The sequence below is a fragment of the Oncorhynchus masou genome, chromosome 31 (genome assembly GCF_036934945.1).
Source record: "Oncorhynchus masou masou isolate Uvic2021 chromosome 31, UVic_Omas_1.1, whole genome shotgun sequence".
Classification (NCBI taxonomy): Eukaryota; Metazoa; Chordata; class Actinopteri; order Salmoniformes; family Salmonidae; genus Oncorhynchus; species Oncorhynchus masou.
The window spans coordinates 14,569,146-14,592,151 of record NC_088242.1 but is presented as its reverse complement, the minus strand read 5'-3'; the positions used below and the strand labels follow the sequence as shown (position 1 = coordinate 14,592,151).

At 48.6% G+C, this 23,006-nt stretch overlaps 1 protein-coding gene across 1 annotated transcript in view; it reads right to left on the bottom strand.

Moving 5' to 3' along the window:
* The window catches only part of LOC135523480 (slit homolog 1 protein-like), a 217,819-nt gene extending 195,630 nt beyond the window's left edge, over nucleotides 1–22,189 (bottom strand). The window contains exons 1-2 of the mRNA XM_064950176.1: nucleotides 21,523–22,189; nucleotides 4,168–4,239 (exon numbers count right to left, since the gene is read on the bottom strand). Coding sequence (XP_064806248.1) covers nucleotides 4,168–4,239; nucleotides 21,523–21,734 — 284 coding nt within the window. The 5' untranslated portion in view covers nucleotides 21,735–22,189. The remainder of the gene's footprint in view (nucleotides 1–4,167; nucleotides 4,240–21,522) is intronic.
* Nucleotides 22,190–23,006: the final 817 nt, after the last annotated feature.

Sequence of the window (23,006 nt, the reverse complement as noted above, 5' to 3'; positions counted from 1 at the left end):
AAGGGGAAGTTAAGTGGGAGAGGGGGGTATGAAAGGGGAAGGTAAGTGGGAGAGGGGGTATGAAAGGGAAAGGTAAGTGGCAGAGGGGGGTATGAAAGGGGAAGATAAGTGGGAGAGGGGGATATTAAAGAGAAAGGTAGGTGGGAGAGGGGGGTATTAAAGGGGAAGGTTTCTTGGAGAGGGGGGTATGAAAGGGGAAGATAAGTGGGAGAGGGGGACATGATAGGGAAAGGTAAGTGGGAGAGGGGGACATGAAAGGGGAAGGTAAGTGGGAGAGGGGGGCATGATAGGGAAAGGTAAGTGGGTGAGGGGCTTATTAAAGGGGAAGTTAAGTGGGAGAGGGGGGTATGAAAGGGAAAGGTAAGTGGGAGAGGTGGGAATGAAAGGGAAAGGTAAGTGGGAGAGGGGGACATGAAAGGGAAAGGAAAGTGGGAGAGGGGGGTATGAAAGCGAAAGGTAAGTGGGAGAGGGGGACATGAAAGGGAAAGGTAAGTGGGAGAGGGGGTATGAAAAGGAAAGGTAAGTGGGAGAGGGGGGTATTAAAGGGGAAGTTAAGTGGGAGAGGGGGTATGAAAGGGAAAGGTAAGTGGGAGAGGGGGTATTAAAAGGGAAGGTATGTGGGAGAGGGGGTATGAAAGGGGAAGATAAGTGGGAGAGGGGGGTATTAAAGGGGAAGGTATGTGGGAGAGGGGGTATGAAGGGGGAGGTAAGTGGGAGAGTGGGGTATTTCAGAGAAAGGTAAGTGGGCGAGGGGGGTATTAAAAGGGAAGGTATGTGGGAGAGGGGGGTATGAAAGGGGAAGATAAGTGGGAGAGGGGGGTATTAAAGAGAAAGGTAAGTGGGAGAGGGGGTATTAAAGGGGAAGGTAAGTGGGAGAGGGGATATGAAAGGGGAAGGTAAGTGGGAGAGGGGGGTATGAAAGGGAAAGGTAAGTGGCAGACGGGGGTATGAAAGGGGAAGATAAGTGGGAGATGGGGATATTAAATAGAAAGGTAGGTGGGAGAGGGGGGTATTAAAGGGGAAGGTTTGTGGGAGAGGGGGGTATGAAAGGGGAAGATAAGTGGGAGAGGGGGACATGATAGGGAAAGGTAAGTGGGAGAGGTGGGTATGAAAGGGAAAGGTAAGTGGGAGAGGGGGACATGAAAGGGAAAGGTAAGTGGGAGAGGGGGATATGAAAGGGAAAGGTAAGTGGGAGAGGGGGACATGAAAGGGGAAGGTAAGTGGGAGAGGGGGACATGAAAGGGAAAGGTAAGTGGGAGAGGGGGGTATGAAAAGGAAAGGTAAGTGGAGAGGGGGTATTAAAGGGGAAGTTAAGTGGGAGAGGGGGGATGAAAGGGAAAGGTAAGTGGGAGAGGGGGTATTAAAAGGGAAGGTATGTGGGAGAGGGGGGTATGAAAGGGGAAGATAAGTGGGAGAGGGGGTATTAAAGGGGAAGGTATGTGGGAGAGGGGGGTATGAAGGGGGAGGTAAGTGGGAGAGTGGGGTATTTCAGAGAAAGGTAAGTGGGAGAGGGGGGTATTAAAAGGGAAGGTATGTGGGAGAGGGGGGTATGAAAGGGGAAGATAAGTGTGAGAGGGGGGTATTAAAGAGAAAGGTAAGTGGGAGAGCGGGGTATTAAAGAGAAAGGTAGGTGGGAGAGGGGGGTATTAAAGGGGAAGGTTTGTGGGAGAGGGGGGTATGAAAGGGGAAGGTAAGTGGGAGAGGGGGGTATGAAAGTGAAAGGTAAGTGGGAGAGGGGGACATGAAAGGGAAAGGTAAGTGGGAGAGGGGGACATGAAAGGGAAAGGTAAGTGGGAGAGGGGGACATGAAAGGGGAAGGTAAGTGGGAGAGGGGGGTATTAAAGGGGAAGGTAAGTGGGAGAGGGGGATATGAAAGTGAAAGGTAAGTGGGAGAGGGGGACATGAAAGGGAAAGGTAAGTGGGAGAGGGGGACATGAAAGGGAAAGGTAAGTGGGAGAGGGGGACATGAAAGGGGAAGGTAAGTGGGAGAGGGGGGTATTAAAGGGGAAGGTAAGTGGGAGAGGGGGTATGAAAGGGAAAGGTAAGTGGCAGAGGGGGGTATGAAAGGGGAAGATAAGTGGGAGAGGGGGATATTAAAGAGAAAGTTAGGTGGGAGAGGGGGGTATTAAAGGGGAAGGTTTGTGGGAGAGGGGGGTATGAAAGGGGAAGATAAGTGGGAGAGGGGGACATGATAGGGAAAGGTAAGTGGGAGAGGGGGACATGAAAGGGGAAGGTAAGTGGGAGAGGGGGACATGATAGGGAAAGGTAAGTGGGAGAGGGGGGTATGAAAGGGAAAGGTAAGTGGGAGAGGGGGGTATGAAAGGGAAAGGTAAGTGGGAGAGGGGGTATGAAAGGGAAAGGTAAGTGGGAGAGGGGGGTATGAAAGGGAAAGGTAAGTGGGAGAGGGGGACATGAAAGGGAAAGGTAATTGGGAGAGGGGGGTATTAAAAGGGAAGGTATGTGGGAGAGGGGGGTATGAAAGGGAAGGTATGTGGGAGAGGGGGGTATGAAAGGGGAAGGTATGTGGGAGAGGGGGGTATGAAAGGGGAAGGTAAGTGGGAGAGGGGGATATTAAAGAGAAAGGTAAGTGGGAGAGTGGGGTATTAAAGAGAAAGGTAAGTGGGAGAGGGGGGTATTAAAGAGAAAGGTAAGTGGGAGAGGGGGTATTAAAGGGGAAGGTATGTGGGAGAGGGTGGTATGAAAGGGGAAGATAAGTGGGAGAGGGGGGTATTAAAGAGAAAGGTAAGTGGGAGAGGGGGTATTTAAGGGGAAGGTATGTGGGAGTGGGGGGTATGAAATGGGGAAGATAAGTGGGAGAGGGGGGTATTAAAGAGAAAGGTAAGTGGGAGAGGGGGGTATTAAAGGGGAAGGTATGTGGGAGAGGGGGGTATTAAAGGGGAAGGTAAGTGGGAGAGGGGGGTATTAACCTCTTACACTTATGGTGGCGCTATTTCATTTTTGGAAGAAAAACGTTCCCGTTTTAAACAAGATATTTTGTAACAAAAAGATGCTCGACTATGCATATAATTGCTACTGTTCGAAAGAAAACACTCTGACGTGTCCAGAAATACAAATATCTTCTCTGTGCGTGCCCTTTAACGTGAGCTTCAGGCAAAACCAAGATGACTTGGCATCCAGGAAATGACAAGGATTTTTGAGGCTGTCTTTCATGATCTCCTTATATGGCTGTGAACGCAAGAGGAATGAGTCTGCCCTTTCTGTCGTTTCCCCAAGGTGTCTGCAGCATTGTGACGTATTTGTAGGCAGATCGTTGGAAGATTGACCATAAGAGACCACATTTACCACGTGTCCGCCCGGTGTCCTGCGCCGAAATTGGTGCGCAAAAGTCACCTGCCAGTATTTTTCCATGGGGTAGAGAGAGAGAAGCAAGCTTCCAAGAACTGCATGTCAATGAAGAGATATGTGAAAAAACACCTTGAGGATTGATTCCAAACAACGTTTGCCATGTTTCGGTCGATATTATGTAGTTAATCCGGAAAAAGTTTCACGTTGTAGGTGACTGCATTTTCGGTTCGTTTCGGTAGCCAGGCGCAATGTAGAAAACGGAACGATTTCTCCTACACACAGACGCTTTCAGGAAACACTGCGCATTTGGTATGTGGCTGGGAGTCTCCTCATTGAAAACATCAGAAGCTCTTCAAAGGTAAATGATTTTATTTATTTGGTTATCTGGCTTTTGTGAAAATGTTGCGTGCTACATGCTACACAAAATGCTATGCTAGCTTTGCATACTCTTACACAAATTAGTCAATTTCTATGGTTCAAAAGCATATTTTGAAAATCTGAGATGACAGTGTTGTTAAGAAAAGGCTAAGCTTGAGAGCAAACGCATTATTTTAATTTTATTTGCGATTTTCAGAAATCGTTAACGTTGCGTTATGCTAATGAGCCTGAGGCTTAGTCACAATCCCGGATCCGGGATGGGGAGTTTCAAGAGGTTAAAGGGGAAGGTAAGTGGGAGAGGGGGAATTTCTGTCTCATACCACTAACAGCGACAGAAATAGTTCAGTGTCTCCAGAAATAGAACAGATGGACATTGTCACGTCAGCATCATTAACAGTATTACACTTAGACGATATGCACGGGGAAAATGTGTGCAGGTGTGTACATGCACGCTAGATGATGAACACAGTGTAAATGACTTACAGCACGCGGAGGTACTTGAGTCCAGAGAAGTCTGTCTTGGTGATGCGTGTGAGGTTATTCCCATTCAGTTCCCTGCAAACACACATATATGTATTATGTATTCAGTGTCTCCCTCTGGGCCTTTTCAGGCCAATGATATAGCAATGAGCGCCAATTGATACCTGAGTCTCCAGCCAACACACACATGAATAAGCACGGACACACACACACACACACACACACACACACACACACACACACACACACACACACACACACACACACACACACACACACACACACACACACACACACACACACACACACACACACCTTCCTTGACAAAGTCACACACTTTGCTCCAGGCAGTGTCAACACAGATTCAAATGTGTGTTGAAAATACCAGGCGTTGAAGACTGACACTAGTGGTTCTATAATGTTGTTCAAACTGCTCTTGAATTTACATTGGCATGTAGCTGGAGAGGAAGAGAGGGAGAAAGAGAGAGAAAGAGAGAGAGAGAGAGAGAGAGAGAGAGGGGTGGGGGAGAAAGAGAGAGAGAGGGGGAGAGAAAGAGAGATAGAGAGAGAGGGGGAGAAAGAGAGAGAGGGAGAAAGAGAGAGAGTGGGAGAGGGGGGAGAAAGAGAGAGGGGGGGGAGAGAGGGAGAGAAAGTGAGAGAGAGAGAGAGAGAGAGAGTGGGGGAGAAAGAGAGAGAGAGGGGGAAGAGAAAGAGAGGGGGGAGAAAGAGAGGGGGAGAGAAGAGAGGGGGGAGAGAGGGGGAAGAAAGAGAGGGGGGAGAAAGAGAGAGGGGGGAGAGAGGGAAGAAGAGAGAGAGAGGGGGAGAGAGGGGGAATAAAGAGAGAGGGGGGAGAAAGAGAGATAGAGAGAGAGAGGGGGAGAAAGAGAGAGGGGAAGAAGAGAGATAGAGAGAGAGAGGGGGGAGAAAAGAGAGTGGGGGGAGAGATGGGGGAGAAAGAGAGAGAGGGGGAGAGAGGGGGAGAAAGAGAGAGGGGGGGAGAGATGGGGAGAAAGAGAGAGGGGGAGAAGAAGAGAGAGAGAGATAGAGAGGGGGAGAAGAGAGAGAGAGAGAGAGAGAGAGAGAGAGAGAGAGAGAGAGAGATAGAGAGAGAGAGGGAGAGGGGGAGAAAGAGAGAGAGGGGGAGAAAGAGAGATAGCGAGAGAGAGGGGGAGAGGGGGGAGAAAGAGAGAGAGAGAGAGGGGGGAAGAGAGATAGAGAGAGAGAGGGGGGAGAAGAGAGAGAGGGGGAGAAAGGAGCGAGAGAGAGAGGGGGGGAAAGAGAGAGAGAGAGATAGGAGGGAGAAAGAGAGAGAGGGGGAGAAAGAGAGCTAGAGAGAGAGAGAGGGGGAGAGGGGGGAGAAAGAGAGAGGGGGGAGAGAGAGAGAGGGGGGGAAGAGAGAGAGAGAGTGATAGAGAGGGGGAGAAAGAGAAAGAGAGGGGGAAAGGGAGAGGGGGGAGAAAGAGAGAAAGGGGGAGAGAGAGGGAGAAAGAGAGAAAGGGGGAGAGAGGGGGAAAGAGAGAGAGGGGGGGAGAAAGAGAGAGAGGGGGAGAAAGAGAGAGGGGGGAGAAAGAGAGAGGGGGAGAAAGAGAGAGAGGAGGGAGAACAGAGATAGAAAGAGAGAGAGGGGGGAGAAGAGAGAGGGGGAGAAAGAGAGATAGAGAGAGAGAGAGCGGGGAGAAAGAGAGAGGGGGAGAGGGGGAGAAAGAGAGAGAGTGGGGAGAAAGAGAGAGGGGGGGGGAAAGAGAGATAGAGAGAGAGAGAGAGGGGAGAAATAGAGAGAGGGGGGAGAGAGGGGGGAGAAAGAGAGAGAGGGGGGAGAAAGAGAGAGTGGGGGAGAAAGAGAGAGAGTGGGGAAGAAGAGAGAGAGAGAGAATAAAGAGAAAGAGCGAGAGGTGCCCTTTATAGAGAATATTGGAGTTGTTTAGAGAGACAGGGGTGTGAGAGCACCAATTATTGTAATTCTGTCAGAGCATCTCACTCAAATATCACCAGCTCATTTCAAATGGGATCCACGTCTCTCTTCATCGTTCTCTCTCTCTCGCTCACAATTAAATTGACTTAGCAGGACTTTACTGGCATGGGAAAAACATGTTAACATTGCCAAAGCAAGTGAAATAGATAATAAACAAAGGTGAAATAAACAATAAAGAAATAACAGTAAACCTTATGCTTACAAAAGTTCCAAGGGAATAGAGGCATTTCAAATGTGATATTAAGTCTAAATACATTGTTGTAATGATGTGCAAATATTTAAATTACACAAGGAAAAATAAATAAACACAAATATGGGTTGTATTTACAATGGTGTTTGTTCTTCACTGGTTGCCCTTTTCTTGTGGCAACAGGTCACAAATCTTGCTGCTGTGATGGCACACTGTGGTATTTCACCCAGTAGAAATGGGAATTTATCAAACTTGGATTTGTTTTTGAATTCCTTGTGGGTCTGTGTAATCTGAGGGAAATATGTTTCTCTAATATGGTCATACATTTGACAGGAGGTTAGGAAGTGCAGCTCAGTTTCCACATCATTTTGTGGGCAGTGTTCACATAGCCTGTCTTCTCTTGAGAGCCAGGTCTGTCTACGGCAGCCTCTCTCAATAGCAAGGCTATGCTCACTAAGTCTGTACATAGTCAAAGCTTTCCTTAAGTTTGGGTCAGTCACAGTGGACAGGTATTCTGCCGCTGTGTACTCTCTGTTTAGGGCCAAATAGCATTCTAGTTTGCTCTGTTTTTTTGTTAATTCTTTCCAATGTGTCAATTATCTTTTTGTTTTCTCATGATTTGGTTGGGTCTAATTGTGTTGCTGTCCTGGGGCTCTGTGGGGTCTGTTTGCCTCTCTCTCTATCTCTCCCCTTCCCCCTGCTGTGAACTGGCGATCACTCGGGATAGAGGAAAGGAGGGAGACAGAGATGTAAAGAGGTCGTGATAGAGAGATAGAAGGAGGTGGAGAGGGGGACATGGAGAAATAGGGAGTTGGAGATGAAGGAGGTGGAGAGGGGGACATGAAGAAATAGGGAGTTAGAGATGGAGGAGGTGGAGAGGGGGACAGAAGGAGGTGGATAGGGGGATAGAAGGAGATAGGTGGAGAGGGGGATAGAAGGAGGTGGAGAGGGGGATAGGAGGAGGTAGGTGGAGAGTTAGAGATGAGGTAGTATGAGAGGGAGATAGGAGGAGGTGGAGAGGGGGTTAGGAGGATGTGGAGAGTTAGAGATGAGGGAGGTTTAGAGGGGGATAGGAGGAGGTAGGTGGAGAGTTAGAGATGAGGGAGGTTGAGAGGGGGATAGGAGGAGGTGGAGTGGGGGATAGGAGGAGGTAGGTGGAGAGTTAGAGATGAGGGAGGCAGAGAGGGGGATAGGAGGAGGTAGGTGGAGAGTTAGAGAAGAGGGAGGTTGAGAGGGGGATAGGAGGAGGTAGGTGGAGAGTTAGAGATGAGGGAGGTTGAGATGGGGATAGGAGGAGGTGGAGAGGGGGTTAGGAGGAGGTGGAGAGTTAGAGATGAGGGAGGTTGAGAGGGGGATATGAGGAGGTAGGTGGAGAGTTAGAGATGAGGGAGGTTGAGAGGGGGATAGAAGGAGGTGGAGAGGGGGATAGGAGGAGGTGGAGAGGGGGATAGGAGGAGGTAGGTGGAGAGTTAGAGATGAGGGAGGTTGAGAGGGGGATAGAAGGAGTGAGAGGGGGATAGGAGGAGGTGGAGAGGGGGATAGGAGGAGGTGGAGAGGGGGATAGGAGGAGGTGGAGAGGGGGATAGGAGGAGGTAGGTGGAGAGTTAGAGATGAGGGAGGTTGAGAGGGGGATAGAAGGAGTGAGAGGGGGATAGGAGGAGGTGGAGAGGGGCGTAGGAGGAGGTAGGTGGAGAGTTAGAGATGAGGGAGGTTGAGAGGGGGATAGGAGGAGGGAGAGGGGGATAGGAGGAGGTGGAGAGGGGGATAGGAGGAGGTAGGTGGAGAGTTAGAGATGAGGGAGGTTGAGAGGGGGATAGAAGGAGGTGGAGAGGGGGATAGAAGGAGGTAGGTGGAGAGTTAGAGATGAGGGAGGTTGAGAGGGGGATAGAAGGAGGTGGAGAGGGGGATAGAAGGAGGTAGGTGGAGAGTTAGAGATGAGGGAGGTGGAGAGGGGGATAGGAGGAGGTGGAGAGGGGGATAGAAGGAGGTGGAGAGGGGGATAGGAGGAGGTAGGTGGAGAGTTAGAGATGAGGGGGGGATAGAAGGAGGTAGGTGGAGAGTTAGAGATGAGGGGGGATAGAAGGAGGTAGGTGGAGAGGGGGATAGAAGAAGGTGGAGAGGGGGATAGGAGGAGGTGGAGAGGGGGATAGGAGGAGGTAGAGAAAGAGTTAGAGATGAGGGAGGTGAAGATGAGAGATAGAGAGTTAAGAGGGATAGAGAGGTAGATAGGTAAGAGGGATAAAGAGGTAGATAGGTAAGAGGGATAGAGAGGTAGATAGGTAAGAGGGATAGAGAGGTAGATAGGTAAGAGGGATAGGGAGGTAGGGAGAGATAGATATGTAAGAGGGATAGAGAAGCAGGGAGAGATAGATAGTTATGAGGGATAGAGAGGTAGGGAGGGATAGAGAGGTAGGGAGGGAGAGAGGTAGGGAGAGAGAGATAGGTAAGAGGGATAGAGAGGTAGGGAGGGAGAGAGAGGTAAGAGGGCTAGAGTGGTAGGGAGGGAGAGAGAGGTAGGGAGAGATAGATAGGTAAGAAGGAGAGAGAGGTAGGAAGAGATAGATAGGTAAGAGGGAGAGAGAGGTAGGGAGGGAGAGAGAGGTAGGGAGGGAGAGAGATGTAGGGAGGGAGAGAGAGGTAGGGAGGGAGAGAGAGGTAGGGAGGGAGAGAGAGGTAGGGAGGGAGAGATAGATAGATAGGTAAGAGGGGGAGAGATGTAGGGAGAGATAGATAGGTAAGAGGAAGAGAGAGGTAGGGAGGAAGAGAGAGGTAGGGAGGGAGAGAGAGGTAGGGAGAGATAGGGGAGGGAGGGAGAGAGAGGTAGGGAGGGAGAGAGGTAGGGAGGGAGAGAAAGGTAGGGAGAGAGAGGGAGGGAGGGAGGGAGAGAGAGGTAGGGAGGAAGGGAGAGAGAGGTAGGGAGGAAGAGAGAGGTAGGGAGGGAGGGAGAGGTAGGGAGGGAGGAGGGAGGGAGGGAGGGAGAGGTAGGGAGGGAGAGAGAGGTAGGGGAGAGAGAGAGAGGTAGGGAGGGAGAGAGAGGTAGGTAGGTAGGGAGGGAGAGAGAGGTAAGGAGAGAGAGAGGTAGGGAGGGAGAGAGAGGTAGGGAGGGAGAGAGAAGTAGGGAGGGAGAGAGAGGTAGGGAGGGAGAGAGAGGTAGGGAGAGAGAGGTAGGGAGGGAGAGAGAGGTAGGGAGGGAGAGAGAGGTAGGGAGGGAGAGAGAGGGTAGGGAGGGAGAGAGAGGGAGGAGAGAGGGTAAGAGGGAGAGAGGGTAGGGAGAGATAGATAGGTAAGAGGGAGAGAGAGGTAGGGAGGGAGAGAGAGGTAGGGAGGGAGAGAGAGGTAAGAGGGAGAGAGGTAGGGGAGAGATAGATAGGTAAGAGGGAGAGAGAGTAGGGAGGGAGAGAGAGGTAGGGAGGGAGAGAGAGGTAAGAGGGAGAGAGAGGTAGGGAGAGATAGATAGGTAAGAGGGAGAGAGAGGTAGGGAGGGAGAGAGAGGTAGGGAGGGAGAGAGAGGTAAGAGGGAGAGAGAGGTAGGGAGAGATAGATAGGTAAGAGGGAGAGAGAGGTAGGGAGGGAGAGAGAGGTAGGGAGAGAGAGAGAGGTAGGGAGAGAGAGGGAGGGAGGGAGAGAGAGGTAGGGAGAGAGAGAGGTAGGGAGAGAGAGAGGTAGGGAGGGAGAGAGAGGTAGGGAGAGAGAGAGGTAGGGAGGGAGAGAGAGGTAGGGAGGGAGAGAGAGGTAGGGAGGGAGAGAGAGGTAAGAGGGAGAGAGAGGTAGGGAGAGATAGATAGGTAAGAGGGAGAGAGAGGTAGCGAGAGATAGATAGGTAAGAGGGAGAGAGAGGTAGAGAGGGAGAGAGAGGTAGGGAGGGAGAGAGAGGTAGGGAGGGAGAGAGAGGTAGGGAGGGAGAGAGATATAGGCAGAGAGAGAGGTAGGGAGGGAGAGAGAGGTAGGGAGAGAAAGGGATGGAGGGAGAGAGGGATGGAGGGAGAGGTAGGGAGGGAGTAGGGAGGGAGAGAGAGGTAGGGAGGGAGAGAGAGTTCGGGAGAGAGGGAGGGAGGGAGAGAGAGGTAGGGAGAGAGAGAGGGAGGGAGGGAGAGAGAGGTAGGGAGGGAGAGAGAGGTAGGGAGGGAGAGAGAGTTCGGGAGAGAGGGAGGGAGGGAGAGAGAGGTAGGGAGGGAGAGAGAGGTAGGGAGAGAGAGGGGAGGGAGGGAGAGAGAGGTAGGGAGGGAGAGAGGGTAGGGAGGGAGAGAGGTAGGGAGGGAGGAGAGAGGGTAGGGAGGGAGGGAGAGAGAGAGTAGGGAGAGAGAGAGGTAGGGAGGGAGAGAGAGAGGAGGTAGGGAGGGAGAGAGAGAGGGGGAGGGAGAGAGAGGGTAGGGAGAGAGAGGTAGGTAGGGAGGGAGGGAGAGAGAGGTAGGGAGAGAGAGAGAGAGGTAGGGAGGGAGAGAGAGAGAGGGAGGGAGGGGAGAGAGAGGTAGGGAGAGGGAGAGAGAGGGTAGGGAGGGAGGGAGAGAGAGAGAGGGAGGGAGGGAGAGAGAGGTAGGGAGAGAGAGAGGTAGGGAGGGAGAGAGAGGTAGGGAGGGAGAGAGAGGTAGGGAGAGAGAGAGGGAGGGAGAGAGAGAGAGGTAGGGAGGGAGAGAGGGAGGGAGGGAGAGAGAGGTAGGGAGGGAGAGAGAGGTAGGGAGGGAGGGAGAGAGAGGTAGGGAGAGAGAGAGGTAGGGAGAGAGAGAGGTAGGTGAGGGAGAGAGAGGTAGGGAGGGAGAGAGAGGTAGGGAGGGAGGGAGAGAGAGAGGTAGGGAGAGAGAGTAGGGAGAGAGAGAGGTAGGGAGGGAGAGAGAGAGGTAGGGAGAGAGAGAGGTAGGGAGAGAGAGAGGTAGGGAGGGAGAGAGAGAGAGGTAGGGAGGGAGAGAGAGAGGGAGGGAGGGAGAGAGAGGTAGGGAGAGAGAGAGGTAGGGAGAGAGAGAGGTAGGGAGGGAGAGAGAGGTAGGGAGAGAGAGAGGGAGGGAGGGAGAGAGAGGTAGGGAGGGAGAGAGAGGTAGGGAGAGAGAGAGTAGTGAGGGAGAGAGAGAGAGAGAGGGAGGGAGGGAGAGAGAGGAGGAGGGAGGGAGAGAGGGTAGGGAGAGAGAGAGGTAGGGAGAGAGAGAGGTAGGTAGGGAGAGAGGTAGGGAGGGAGAGAGACGTAGGGAGGGAGAGAGAGGTAGGGAGAGAGAGAGGGAGGGAGGGAGAGAGAGGTAGGGAGGGAGAGAGGGAGGGAGGGAGAGAGAGGTAGGGAGGGAGGGAGAGAGAGGTAGGGAGAGAGAGAGGTAGGGAGAGAGAGAGGTAGGGAGGGAGAGAGAGGTAGGGAGGGAGAGAGAGAGGGAGGGAGGGAGAGAGAGGTAGGGAGAGAGAGAGAGTAGGGAGAGAGAGAGGTAGGGAGGGAGAGAGAGGTAGGGAGGGAGAGAGAGGTAGGGAGAGAGAGAGGGAGGGAGGGAGAGAGAGGTAGGGAGGGAGAGAGAGGTAGGGAGAGAGAGAGAGAGGTAGGGAGGGAGAGAGAGCAGGGCTCGACATTAACGCCCGAGGCAAGTCAAAACAAATCACTCCAACATCACAATTGAATGGGGGAACTACATATTAGTTATACATATTGTAAAGGGATACATATAGCCTACCATTTGTATTTTATATACATACCTTTGCCTATTTGATCTTGTTTTTAATATATGGTATTTTACCAAATGATTGTTTAAAAAACATCTCATCTGTGCTTTAGAACCAAAGAGTTGCACGTCTTGGATGTTGACCAATGACCAGTCCTCAGCATTGGCACACAAAGGAGAGTGCAGAGATTAGTGAAAGATGCCTCTATAGTAGATTTCTAAACGGGATTATATGGATAATAGAAACATAGGCCTACTAGGGTTTTTCTGGAGAACATCAATAGAACAGGTGATTTGATTTATTTTCATATTTCAGATAGGTCTGTGTGAGGGAACCCAAGCTTTGAACCCTGCTTTTTAGGGGTTGGGGGTCAAAAAGTTTGAGAAACGCTGAGCTAGAGAACAGACTTCTGATTTGCTGCACAGCTATAAGATCGGGTGCAGTGTAAACAAGAATATCAACTGTTTACTTTGCAAGCTCACAATCAATGAGGCACCAAGCAACAATGACTTGCATAGGTGTACTGGTCTTTTGGTATGACATTGCTTGAAATTAACTTGCACTTGGAATTTGATGTCAAAATTAATTATTACATCATCAAAATGTGTTATAGATAAAATAACAAAAAGGGCTGTCTGATAGCCTCAATAAATAGACAAAGATTTGGAGCTGAACAAGTCATTGCATGTATAGACTTGAGAATTGGCTTGAAAAAATTTCATTTGATCTTAGAATTCAAGGCTTGGACTTGACTCGAGACTCAACCGGTTCAACTTGGGACTCGACTTAAGACTCAGACAATGTGACTTGAGACTTGGTTGTGATTCGAATAATTGTGACTTCCTCTGCAAGGAAATGTCTGTATATCTTAGAGATATAATTGTGATGAGACATACACTACCGGTCAAAAGTTTTAGAACACCTACTCATTCAAGTTTTTTAAAAGTTTTTAAAAAACTATTTTCAAAATTGTAGAATAATAGTGAAGACATCAAAACTATGAAATAACACATATGGAATCATGACCACTCTGACAGAACTACAGAGTTCCTTGGCTAAGATGGGAGAACCTGCTAGAAGGACAACAGTCTCTCCAGCACTTCACCAATCTGGGCTGTATAGGAGAATGTCCAGATGGAAGCCACTCCTGAGGCACATGATGCCTGAAGGTTGCAGAAAGGAACGTTTAAGACTTCAAGAACTTCACAAGGCAAAAGATTCTGTGGTCTGATGAGACAAATATTTTTCCTGAATGCAAAGCTCTATGAGAAAACCAGGCACAGCGAATCACCGGTCTAATGCCATCTATTACACTACCATTCTCTCAGACCCATGTCAAAATCATTTATAATAGCAGGAAATTAGTTTTGAAACTGAAAGCTCTCTCTGACACACGCCAAAATGTGTAGAATTGAAGGAAATTAGCATTGAAAGTACAATCTTTATCCCAGCCCCATGTCAAATTTGTAGATTTGCAGGAAACTCGCTTTAAAACTAAAATATTCTCCCTGCCCCATGGCAAAATGTGTAGAATTGCAGGAAATTGGCAAGATTGTATCTCTGTGGCCAAGAGGAGGGCCTGTAATACCGCACCATTGCCCACTCTGTGTGTGTGTGTGTGTGTGTGTGTGTGTGTGTGTGTGTGTGTGTGTGTGTGTGTGTGTGTGTGTGTGTGTGTGTGTGTACACAGGTGCATCGACCGACCGGCCATGGGAAATAAGTTATAGAGTGAACTTCATTGTCCCAGGGTCTGATACAAACACGTGCTGCTCATTACAGGTACACACACATACTTTTGGGTTCCCAACGTCTCATCTACAGGGTGGCCTTCACTGATGACGCCCCAAGGAATTGTGGGATGAAGAAAAAGAAGAGAAGAGAGAAAGAGAAAGAGGAAGAGAGAGAGAGAGAGAGAGAGAGAGAGAGAGAGAGAAAGAGAAAGAGAGAGAGAGAGAGAGAGAGAGAGAGAGAGAGAGAGAGAGAGAGAGAAAAGAGAACAGAGTATGAGAGAGAGAGAGAGAGAGAAAGAGAGAGAGAGAGAAAGAGAGAGAGAGAGAGAGAGAAAGAGAGAAAAGAGAAAGAGGAAGAGAGAGAGAGAGAGAGAGAGAGAGAGAGAGAGAGAGAGAGAGAGAGAGAGAGAGAGAGAGAGAGAGAGAGAGAGAGAGAGAGAGAGAGAGAGAGAGAGAGAGAGAGAGAGAGAGAGAGAGAGATTGGGGTCTCTGCAGGGGAAGGAAGCTAGTCATATAAACAAGCAGAACTTCTCATTTCTTCTCTCCGTCTGTTGTCAATTACTACAGGTCTGTAGATGTCCCCCAGTCACACACAAAATGCAGTAACATGAGAGATGATTGGCTCATAATTGTTAGAGGCCTGAACAGCTCCAGTAGAGGCAACACCTACAAGAATCTGACCCCACCTGAGGAAGCTCTCTCTGGGGTAATGACTAGAGTTAAATATTTTCCCGGTATTTTGCAAATGTTCTATCCCGAGAATAAATCCCCTTTCTCCCGGGTCACCTGGTTTTTCCCACCGAAACCGGAAGTGTCATTCAAAAGCATTATAAATCATATACTGTAAATATGTCTGGATTTGATTAGAGCTTTGATCAGCATGAACATTCAACCTGATGCTACCTGAGCCTGATGAGGCATATATTAAATACATTTAATGAGTCATATATTAAATACATTTAATGAGTCATATATTAAATACATTTAATGAGTCATATATTAAATACATTTAATGAGTCATATATTAAATACATTTAATGAGTCATATATTAAATACATTTAATGAGTCACATATTAAATACATTTAATGAGTCATATATTAAATACATTTAATGAGGCATATATTAAATACATTTAATGAGGCATATATTAAATACATTTAATGAGTCATATATTAAATACATTTAATGAGTCATATATTAAATACATTTAATGAGTCATATATTAAATACATTTAATGAGTCATATATTAAATACATTTAATGAGTCATATATTAATTACATTTAATGAGCCCAAGCCCAAAAAAAGCCCAGATGATTGTGTCGTTATCCAATAGGCTACATACATTTTTTATATAGGCTACTGCACATTATGCACAACAGAAACACACAACACAAAAGCCCATAGATGTAGCTGATCTCCTCAGTAAACAAATGAAAGGAGCCAGTAGTCTGACGTATTACTGTATTATACTATATTATGTGGACTGGAATTACACACATCATTCAAACCTTCTTGATCCAAATCAGTCAGGTTTCAAGACTAGTCATTCAACTGAGTCGGCTCTTCTCTGTATCACGGAGGCGCTCCGCACTGCTAAAGCTAACTCTCTCTCCTCTGCTCTCATCCTTCTAGACCTATCGGCTGCCTTCGATACTGTGAACCATCAGATCCTCCTCTCCACCCTCTCCGAGTTGGGCATCTCCGGCGCGGCCCACGCTTGGATTGCGTCCTACCTGACAGGTCGCTCCTACCAGGTGGCGTGGCGAGAATCTGTCTCCTCGCCACGCGCTCTCACCACTGGTGTCCCCCAGGGCTCTGTTCTAGGCCCTCTCCTATTCTCGCTATACACCAAGTCACTTGGCTCTGTCATAACCTCACATGGTCTCTCCTATCATTGCTATGCAGACGACACACAATTAATCTTCTCCTTTCCCCCTTCTGATGACCAGGTGGCGAATCGCATCTCTGCATGTCTGGCAGACATATCAGTGTGGATGACGGATCACCACCTCAAGCTGAACCTCGGCAAGACGGAGCTGCTCTTCCTCCCGGGGAAGGACTGCCCGTTCCATGATCTCGCCATCACGGTTGACAACTCCATTGTGTCCTCCTCCCAGAGCGCTAAGAACCTGGACAACACCCTGTCGTTCTCAACTAACATCAAGGCGGTGGCCCGTTCCTGTAGGTTCATGCTCTACAACATCCGCAGAGTACGACCCTGCCTCACACAGGAAGCGGCGCAGGTCCTAATCCAGGCACTTGTCATCTCCCGTCTGGATTACTGCAACTCGCTGTTGGCTGGGCTCCCTGCTTGTGCCATTAAACCCCTACAACTCATCCAGAACGCCGCAGCCCGTCTGGTGTTCAACCTTCCCAAGTTCTCTCACGTCACCCCGCTCCTCCGCTCTCTCCACTGGCTTCCAGTTGAAGCTCGCATCCGCTACAAGACCATGGTGCTTGCCTACGGAGCTGTGAGGGGAACGGCACCGCAGTACCTCCAGGCTCTGATCAGGCCCTACACCCAAACAAGGGCACTGCGTTCATCCACCTCTGGCCTGCTCGCCTCCCTACCACTGAGGAAGTACAGTTCCCGCTCAGCCCAGTCAAAACTGTTCGCTGCTCTGGCCCCCCAATGGTGGAACAAACTCCCTCACGACGCCAGGACAGCGGAGTCAATCACCACCTTCCGGAGACACCTGAAACCCCACCTCTTTAAGGAATACCTAGGATAGGATAAAGTAATCCTTCTCACCCCCCCCCTTAAATGATTTAGATGCACTATTGTAAAGTGGCTGTTACACTGGATGTCAGAAGGTGAATTCACCAATTTGTAAGTCGCTCTGGATAAGAGCGTCTGCTAAATGACTTAAATGTAAATGTAAATGTGAACCAGAAGATGTGATTCTGGTGCAGCACATGCTGCCTACCAAGTTACCAGTACGGCTGTTTGTATAATTAGTAGGCTAACGCAAATATACCAGTTTAATGGGTTGATCATGCTGTTAACTCCGTTGGTTAAATGTCCCTGTAAATTCCACCAGGTCTCACCAGCTACAGTATAACAGGCAGTAGCTAGCTAGCTAGAGGTCTAGTTGAGAGTGTGAGCATAACCAGATTCCACAGCATATGGAAGTGACAGTCGTGAGAGTCACAGGCCAGGAGAGAGGGGGCAGGAGAGAAGAGAGGGATGTAGAGGACAGAGAGTCGTAGGGATACAGAGAGTGAGAGAGAAGAGAGAGAAGAGAGAGAGAGAGAAGAGAGAGAGAGAGAGAGAGAGAGAGAGAGAGAGAGAGAGAGAGAGAGAGAGAGAGAGAGAGAGTAGAGAGAGAGTAGAGAGAGAGGGGAGGGGGGGAAATCAAATAGGAACCAGGCTGGAGTTTCTTCCCCTCTCTCTCCCTCTTTCCTTCAAATGCTGTTTTCATTGTCTCTCTTGGTGAGGGACGGGGTGAAGGTCTGTCGTGTGTGGAGGTTAAACACTGTAACATTATTTACAGTTCTCATTCTGTCTGGTCAGGCCTCAGGGCACTCAGTACTGATAAGGAGAAGTAAAAATTCCCACACAATGACACTCCAACGACTCCTACCGAAGGTGGCTCCTGTTCCTGTTCGGGGGTCGTCGGGGGTCGTCGGGGGTCGTCGTCACCTGCCTACTTGCTGCCACGATCTCTTTTTCCTTTTCTGTTGGTTTGGTCTGATTTGTTTCTTGTTTAGATGTTTAGTTTGGCTATTTAAGTTGGTAGGCCCGCCTGCTCTTCATGTGTTTGGCTATTTAAGTTGGTAGGCCCGCCTGCTCTTCATGTGTTTGGCTATTTAAGTTGGTAGGCCGCCTGCTCTTCGTGTGTTTGGCTATTTAAGTTGGTAGGCCGCCTGCTCTTCATGTGTTTGGCTATTTAAGTTGGTAGGCCGCCTGCTCTTTGTGTGTTTGGCTATTTAAGTTGGTAGGCCCACCTGCTCTTCATGTGTTTGGCTATTTAAGTTGGTAGGCCGCCTGCTCTTCATGTGTTTGGCTATTTAAGTTGGTAGGCCGCCTGCTCTTTGTGTGTTTGGCTATTTAAGTTGGTAGGCCCGTCTGCTCTTCATGTGTTTGGCTATTTAAGTTGGTAGGCCGCCTGCTCTTCATGTGTTTGGCTATTTAAGTTGGTAGGCCACCTGCTCTTCGTGTGTTTGGCTATTTAAGTCGGTAGGCCCGCCTGCTCTTCGTGTGTTTGGCTATTTAAGTCGGTAGGCCCGCCTGCTCTTCGTGTGTTTGGCTATTTAAGTTGGTAGGCCGCCTGCTCTTCGTGTGTTTGGCTATTTAAGTTGGTAGGCCGCCTGCTCTTCGTGTGTTTGGCTATTTAAGTTTGTAGGCCGCCTGCTCTTCGTGTGTTTGGTTATTTAAGTTGGTAGGCCGCCTGCTCTTCGTGTGTTTGGCTATTTAAGTCGGTAGGCCGCCTGCTCTTCATGTGTTTGGCTATTTAAGTTGGTAGGACCGTCTGCTCTTCGTGTGTTTGGCTATTTAAGTCGGTAGGCCGCCTGCTCTTCATGTGTTTGGCTATTTAAGTCGGTAGGCCGCCTGCTCTTCATGTGTTTGGCTATTTAAGTCGGTAGGACCGCCTGCTCTTCGTGTGTTTGGCTATTTAAGTCGGTAGGCCGCCTGCTCTTCGTGTGTTTGGCTATTTAAGTCGGTAGGCCGCCTGCTCTTCGTGTGTTTGGCTATTTAAGTCGGTAGGCCGCCTGCTCTTCGTGTGTTTGGCTATTTAAGTTGGTAGGACCGCCTGCTCTTCGTGTGTTTGGTTATTTAAGTTGGTAGGCCGCCTGCTCTTCATGTGTTTGGCTATTTAAGTTGGTAGGACCGCCTGCTCTTCGTGTGTTTGGTTATTTAAGTTGGTAGGACCGCCTGCTCTTCATGTGTTTGGTTATTTAAGTTGGTAGGACCGCCTGCTCTTCGTGTGTTTGGCTATTTAAGTCGGTAGGCCGCCTGCTCTTCTTGTGGGCTTGTAATTCCCACTTTGTATGTGTGGCAGTGCATTCTTGGTTTTGTTCCTATGTTGGCCATTTGTTTTATGACGCTCGGTTGCTTTGTATTTAGTATGTGGCCCTGTGCTTAATAAATTCAGAACTTTCTGCCTCCTGCACCTGACTCCGCACCCACTACGCCTAAGATCGTCACAACCCCATAACAAATCTGTCAGTTTAAACAAGAGAGATCAGGGTTTTTCATTGGATGAGTCTCAATACACCGTATCGGTCGACGTCGCACTACGGTCTTCTCCTGACGTCTGTAGCGTCCGAATGGTTCGATCTACAAACTATAGAAAGGGGAGACTCTCACAAACACAATGGTGGTTTGTCAGGGGACTCGTCTGAAGTCGGAACTGTGGATTTGTCAACTGTCTGAGCTGATGTGTGTTTTGACTGGAGAGTTGTATTGTGCTGTAAAGGCTGAAAGAGGTCCAGTCATTCCTATCCATCATCGGCTTTGCCACTAGAGAGTCTGTAGTGTTATCAGAGCTGTCTAGCAGTCAGGGCTGGATCTATACATCCATTAGAGATACAATACACATTACAGAGAGACAAGCTACTACAGAAAACGTTACGCCATTGACTGCCAAATAATAACAAGACAAGCTACTACAGAAGCAGAGCGAGGGAAGGACATGTATGAAAATTGTGGTGTGTGTGTGTAGTGTGTAGTGTAGCGTGTGTAGTGTGTAGTGTGTAGTGTAGCGTGTGTGTGTAGCGTGTGTGTGTGTGTGTGTGTGTGTGTGCATTTACAACAATACCAAATATGTAAAGTCTCAATACTTGTTGACTTGCCTCAGGCCTTTACACACCAATGGTATAGTTTAAGTACGAGTGGTGTCTGTGAGTGGGACTAAGAATGGACGACAGGCTGAAGACATCCTAACCATGGCAGGAGAAGGTGTGTAGCATGGTGTGATTTTAACACTTGGAGCTGAGCTAAGTTGAGGCTCATTTACAGTTCAGAGGTCAGGGCTGATCTAAAGCCACAGTGACAAGTGCAACTGGGATACTGCAGTCAGTCTCAACACCTCCCCCAAATCACACACCCACAAAGTCAACACACACACACACCTTCCAGCCACCAATACACCCACATACACACTTCCCCAAAATCACCCCTGCAGTCCTGGATTGTCCAATAAACCTGGTCCAGACAGACTGACCCCCCAACCTCCTTCACTCCTTCCCTCCTTAGCTCTCCTCTCTTCCCCCTCTCCTCCTTTCCTCCTGTCCTCTTCAAGTCAATGTAAAGGCCTGTACTCTGCCCAGTAGCTGTCTACACCAATACTGCACTAATATCAGCCTTAGTGGTACTTGTTCAATCACCCTGATGAATTCCACTTCATAATGGTCCTGGAGTATGGAGAGTTTCTATTGTTAACTAACGTCTCCATGGAGACCAATAACCTTCTACATGACACACACACACACACACACACACACACACACACACACACGCACACACACACACACACACAGAGAACTTGAAATGCTTGGCTTCCTAAGAAAATAATCTACATGACACAGGCACAGACAGACAACTCACACGTCTAACCTCCAAAGACGTAACCTCTACTTGATACATCAAACAGAAGTATTTAGAGATGAACAGAAATCCTTCCTATTCAGCCAGAATGTTTGAGGCATGAAATCACGTTCCAAATTCCAGGTAGAACAACTAGTAAACCTGACCTACAGATGCATTAACTAAGTGGAACACACAAAACCCCCTTCAGTTGAACTCCACTCTCAGTGTGAACGGCCACTCATGAAAAAGACAACCATTAAATCACCACGAATGTGTGAAGAAACAATCAGCCCTGAAACACACTTCTGGTACAAAATGTGTTCTTCGAAATGAAATATGGAATGTATGAAATATACAGTCAGTTTTGACACAAGTTTCTCTCCTCTGCTCTCCTCCATTCCCACACATTTTATTCATCTGAGCTATTCTAAAAGCTGAGATAGAACAATCTTTCTCCTCTCCTCTCCTCTCCTCCTCTCCTCCACTTCTCTCCTCCTCCACTTCTCTCCTACTCTCCTCTTCTCCTCTCCTCCACCTCTCTTCTCCTCTCCTCCACTTCTCCTATCCTCCACTCCTCTCCTCTCCTCTCCTCTGAGGGTCAGTAAGAGTGAGGGGAAGAGAGTGAGGGAGAGACAGAGGGAGAGAGAGGGGGGGAGAGAGAGAGAGAAACAGAGAGAAACAGAGAGAAAGAGAGAGGATCTAGTATGCTAAATTAACAGTGTCCCCAAACCATCAGAATGTAGGCTAACATTTCTTTACACCTAGTCTAGAGGGGGGAATCATTTATTGCTAATTTTGCAATCAAGAAGATGCAAGTATGCAGTGAAATTCAGCTTGAATATAGAAATTCAAAACCACCACATCAACAAGACATTTACTGATTGAATCATCTCACAGTAAAATGTATTCATATTAGACAGGACATACACTCATAAGATCAACTGTTCATTGTATTCATTGTATTGACCTGAACCTAACCACTTGAGCATTTCACGAATTTCATTAATGCTCTAGTCCACATTTTACTGTCAGAATGTATAGACACACACACAGTGCCGGTGGTAGGTATGTAAATGATGGACATGTGAACAGCATGCATCTGATCCTGTTCTTTCCAGTCACAACTATTTATACCTGACTGGAATGTCACTGCACACACACACACACACACACACACACACACACACACACACACACACACACACACACACACACACACACACACACACACACACACACACACACACACACACACACACACACACACACACACAGTATAACACAGAAGTAGACACTCACATTCTCTCTGTGTTGCGGGGTATATTCCGGGGCACGGTTTTGATGCCCAGCCCATGGCAGTCAACTGTGGTGCCAGTGCAGGTGCACAGGGCAGGGCATGTGCTGGCATAGCCTGTCACCAGGGCACAGAGAACCAGCACACACACCAGGTACCCAGGTAACCTCCCCATGCCTGCCCCAGAACAAGCTCCTCTCCCGGGCATGATCTCCATCTCTGTAGCCTCCTGCTTCTCAAATCCTGGCTCCAAAAAAGCCTTATTTTCTCTTTCCTTCTCCCACTTTCTCCTTCTCTCTTCAAAAAGTCCTACTACACAGTGAAGGTTTTCTACAATCAGTGTGTAGCCTCTTGAAGAATGAGAAAGAAATCTAACTGTTCCAACATAAAATGGGACTAGAAAAAAGTCCTCAGTTGGTGAGCAAAGAAGATTAGAGGATTTAAATGTGCTGCAGTCTCATATTTCTTCTCCTGTTGGTGTTTTCTGAAAGGCTTGATTGTCTCCTCTTTTTCTGTCCTTGCAAAGGGAACTATCCTCCTCTCTCTTCTCTTTGTGGAGTTGTTCTGTTCTGCACTTGTTGGCTCACGTCTCTCTGTCCTGCTCTACTCTGCTTGTCTGATGATGGGGGGAATGGGGAAAGAGCAGGATGAAAAAGAGTCTCTCTCTCTCCTACACACACAGCAGTCATCCATCACTAGGATCTACTAATAGCAGACCCCTGACTCCACCCCTCCCCCACATATCCTCCCTCCCTCCTCACACAACACCTCCCTTCAGAACCCTGCCTGAACTCTCTCATTCTCTCTCACACACTATCTCTCTTTCGGTCTCATTCTGTCTTCTAGTCTCTTAATTTCTCTTTTATTCTCATAACTCTCTCTCTATTCTTTATTCTGATTCATTCTCTCCCTCCTGTATATTCTCTCTGTTCTTTATTCTGTTTCATTCTCTCCCTCCTGTCTATTCTCTCTTTTCTTTATTCTGTTTCATTCTCTCCCTCCTGTCTATTCTCTCTCTCCCAGACTTGCCTCCATGCAGCGCCTACAGAGCATAGAACATTAACCTCAACTTCTGTCCCCAGCATCACAAAGGGCTGTGTGTGTGTGTCTGTTTGTGTGTGTGTGTGTGTGTGTGTGTGTGTGTGTGTGTGTGTGTGTGTGTGTGTGTGTGTGTGTGTGTGTGTGTGTGTGTGTGTGTGTGTGTGTGTGTGTGTGTGTGTGTGTGTGTGTGTGTGTGTGTGTGTGTGTGTGTGTGTGTGTGTGTGTGTGTAAATACATCATTTACATTTATGACATCACCTGACAGGGACTTGGACATTAGTGGATTGTTGAAGTCCTTAGTGGTGGCCAAGAGGAGGTTAGTCTCCATCTTCTCTCCACACAATGAAATAACACTTCTAGTTTAAATACAGTACCGGCTTGGCTCAATTTAGCCTGACTCTGCACAGCTCACTGTGTCTAACCCTCCACTTCATCTCTTCCTGCTCTG